General features: G+C 44.4%; 1 protein-coding gene across 1 annotated transcript in view; it reads right to left on the bottom strand.

Moving 5' to 3' along the window:
* Window positions 1-3562, bottom strand: part of IFT140 (intraflagellar transport 140) — a 275996-nt gene that overhangs the window by 123999 nt on the left and 148435 nt on the right. The window contains exon 17 of the mRNA XM_019507634.1: window positions 2807-2938. Within this exon, the coding sequence (XP_019363179.1) occupies window positions 2807-2938 (132 nt within the window). The remainder of the gene's footprint in view (window positions 1-2806; window positions 2939-3562) is intronic.

The following is a 3562-nucleotide window of genomic DNA, read 5'->3' as shown; positions in this document are numbered from 1 at the left end:
AGGGCAAGCAATGGGAGGGCAAGTGACAGAGGAATTAAGCAGCCTACCCCATACCTTGCACCCTATCCCCTTCACCCCTTGCCCCCCTATTGTCTGTCCCTGCCAGGCCTGCACCTCATGGCATCTGCCCCCCTTGCCACTTGCCCCTACAATGCCTGTACCTCCTGGCACCTTCTCCCCCCTTTCTTGCTCCCCCTACTACCTGGCCCCTCCCCTGCGGTGCCAGCACCCTGCTATACCTGCACTCTCCAGTGTCTGCCCTCCTCTTGCTACTTGGTTCCCCCCTTGCTTGCCTTCCCATGCTGCCTCCACCCTAAGTCATGGCTCTGGCCCAGATCACATGCTAGCTCTGGCCCCCTGCTCAGCCAGGAAGCAGTGGTGGCCATAGCAGATCCAGTGACAACGCTTGAGCTGGATCCAGAGCCAGGGTTGGACCTGCTGTCACCACTACTGTTTCCTGGCCAGGCAGGTGCTAGAGTCAGCATATGCTCCATCCTCTGGACTGGAGTAGGGCCAGATCCAGAGGCACAACTCCAGGTAAGAGGCAGTGGTGGGGAAAGAAGAATTGGGGCAGGCAAGCAGGTGGTGAGGGAGGCCAGAGGTGGTAGGGGACAGAGGCAGCAAGGAGAAGCTCTGGTCCTGGGTCTGGCTCCAATCTGGGGGCTAGGGCCAGAGCTGCCACTATCACAACTGCTAATTCCTGACCAGAAGAGGCCACAGCCAACATGTGTCCCATGCCCAAGGCTAAAGTGAGGCTGAAACTAAAGCCATGACTGGGTAAATGGCAGCTATGGGGCCAGAGTGGGGGAAGGCAGGTGAAAGCAGGGTCAATAGCAGTGTGAAATAGAGGCAGCAGGCAGCAGGCAGTGGGGTTAGTGGGGTGAGGGCAGAGGCAGCATGGCTGTGCCTGGAACTAGAGTAGTGGCAGCCACCTGCCCCCGCTCTGCCCCCTTCTTCTCAAATCCAAGACGAGGAGCTTTTTTCTCCATGTTGAATGGAGGGAAAAACCTTGTCTTGGATTCAAGCAAATAAGGTATATACAGAACTACTTACACTAAAGTAGTAAAAGTCTTACTGCTGCACTTGCATGGATCTGGGGCCTAGCCTTGTTGCTGTCCTGTCATACTAGGAGGTTTCTCCTGTTTCACCCAATCTGTCTGAGATGCCACACTTCATGGACACTCAGGGTTTCCAGGAGAACTTGTCCTGCATCACACAATGGGCCAATGACTCTGGAGAAATCTTTTTTTCTACATTCTGCCTTCCAAAAAACAAGGTTTTCATCATATCTGTAGGCATGTGGTGTGTGAGAAAAGATATTAGGATGTAGGGGAGTTGATCTAAAAATTAAGTTACAGTACATGTAAATCTGCACATTACTAAAAGATCTAAAATATCAGCTAAACTAAGAACCAGAAAGACACAGAAACCAGAAGGGCAAATGAGTTTTAGATACAATTTGGTGGTAGTGGTAACAGTGGGTCCAACCCAGGCTCCGGATCCAGGAGAGGAAATACATTATAGTGAAGAAGAGGAATTATGGGCAGAAGTTCAGTCCAATCAAAACAATTTTGTTGGGTCAGTTGGACTTTACTGAAAATAGCTTTTGTTCACATGGCTGCACTAAGTTTACTATGTGAATAAGTCAATAAACTAACTGGTAAAAGACAAGGCACTCAGTCTACAAAACTAATTGGTAAAAGATAAGGCACCTACTGGCAAAAGGAAACTGAAGGGGAAGTGGCAAATGAAAGAAGACACATGGAAGAGCATGGTTATACATACTTACAACAGGCTTATAGACACATCCTCTCCGAAAGAACAACTAATGTCAGCAAAAACCAAAAAAGAAGGAAAAATAGAAAAAAAAGAGATAATATCTAAGTAACATGAAACATGAAGAAAAATAAATCACAAGGGGGAAATTATGATAGAAAGCTCAGTGGAATGCAGCAGCTCTCTTTTTGACCATGCAAATTATGGAAAGAAAAAAGGCATAATCCAGACAAAAGCCAATTTTGCTTGGGAAGGTTGTCAGCATCTATTTAATAAAACTGGGCAATCTTACAAAACTCAGATGTGAATCTAAACACTGCAAACACTGAAGAGTCTAAGTGCAGGTTTCTTGTTTAATCCTTTTTTTTTTTTTTAAGAGATAAGTTATTAACCATATCTAATCTTTCCAAAGGTAATAAGATGCTTGCCTGTAACTTGCATTAATAAGGCAATCAGACAGCATCTGATGAAGTGAACTAGGGCTCAAGAGAGCTTATGCTATACATCTCTCATTTAGTCTACAAGTCGCAAATCTACCTTGCCTTTAACCCGTGAACGTGCCATTTGTTATTCTGTGGGGGATTACTTTACTCCTGATGTAAATGGGTTTTAGTTCCTATTGAAGACAACAGAAATGGTTCCCTCCTATGCCAGAATTAAATTTGACACTCGGACCCCAATCTCACCTCTCAAAAGTATTAGAGATTTGGGAGGGCATAAATTAAAGAGAAACCAAAGATTATTTTACATTTTTTTGGTTACTTTTCCTTGTACCCACTTCATTACATCTGCTTGTACATTGAACTTTATGCTCCCACCAAATGCTAGATCCGTACAAATTTTATTACATTTTCAAATGCACTCATATTGTTATTGCTGTTATGTCACTGGTAAATATGATCCAGAGACCAGCACTGGAGCTGCACCTGCTTACTCCAAGCTCTGTTTGACCTTTAGTGTAGTAAAAGTTCCCAGTATATGGGAGGGGTAGTTACTGCACAGGATGCCCTGTTTATCTGTGATTTCTTACCTTTTTTGCAAAGTAATAGTGTGGTACCTCCATGCCCAGAAGAGACTGGTAGGCTACAGGCAATGGAAAGCTATCCTGCAGCAAAAGGCCGTGCTCTTCAGTACTGAAGAATGATATAATCAAAACATCCGGCTGGAAAGGGAAATAAAGCATTGTTTTGTTTTTATGGTGAAGTATCCTTTTTAGTTTAGTTTTTATTTTCCATTTTCACTTGGCAGAATCTTCACTTAGAAATAAAATAACACCCATACGCACCTGCTGGTAGGGCAGAGTTACAGTAAACTTCCTTCCCACAGTAAACAGCCAACAAGTCATTCAGTTCTTCAGATTATATTCCTGCTAAGGGCCAGTCACCTCTGCATTTCAGGAACCAACCTCCCCATCCCTGAAGAGGGAAGTCCTTGGAAGGACATTCCTGCTCCAGAAATCTCATTGACAGACCTGATTCAGGTTTAAGAAGAACTTATGACTGATATTCCCCATTTTTATTTTTAAACCTGCATCACTTCCAGAGCCATTTTAGAAGCTCGAAATGTTTCTCAACACATTGCATTGTACATAATTTGGATTTCATTTGGTTTATGGTTGCTTTTCATTTAACTTCATCTGTGAAACAATGTTCAATAAAGTCAGAAACACTCATAGAATCAATGAGTCAGAATGGACCTAGACAGATCATCTAGTCTGACCCCCTGCTACGGGCAGGAAGAAGCACCGGGGGTGGCAGGGGTCACAAGACCCCAGCCAGGTGCCTAT

Source organism: Gavialis gangeticus, unplaced genomic scaffold, assembly GCF_001723915.1.
Source record: "Gavialis gangeticus isolate Ggan-Ray unplaced genomic scaffold, GavGan_comp1, whole genome shotgun sequence".
Lineage (NCBI taxonomy): Eukaryota > Metazoa > Chordata > Crocodylia > Gavialidae > Gavialis > Gavialis gangeticus.
This window is presented reverse-complemented; position numbering and strand designations above follow the sequence as displayed.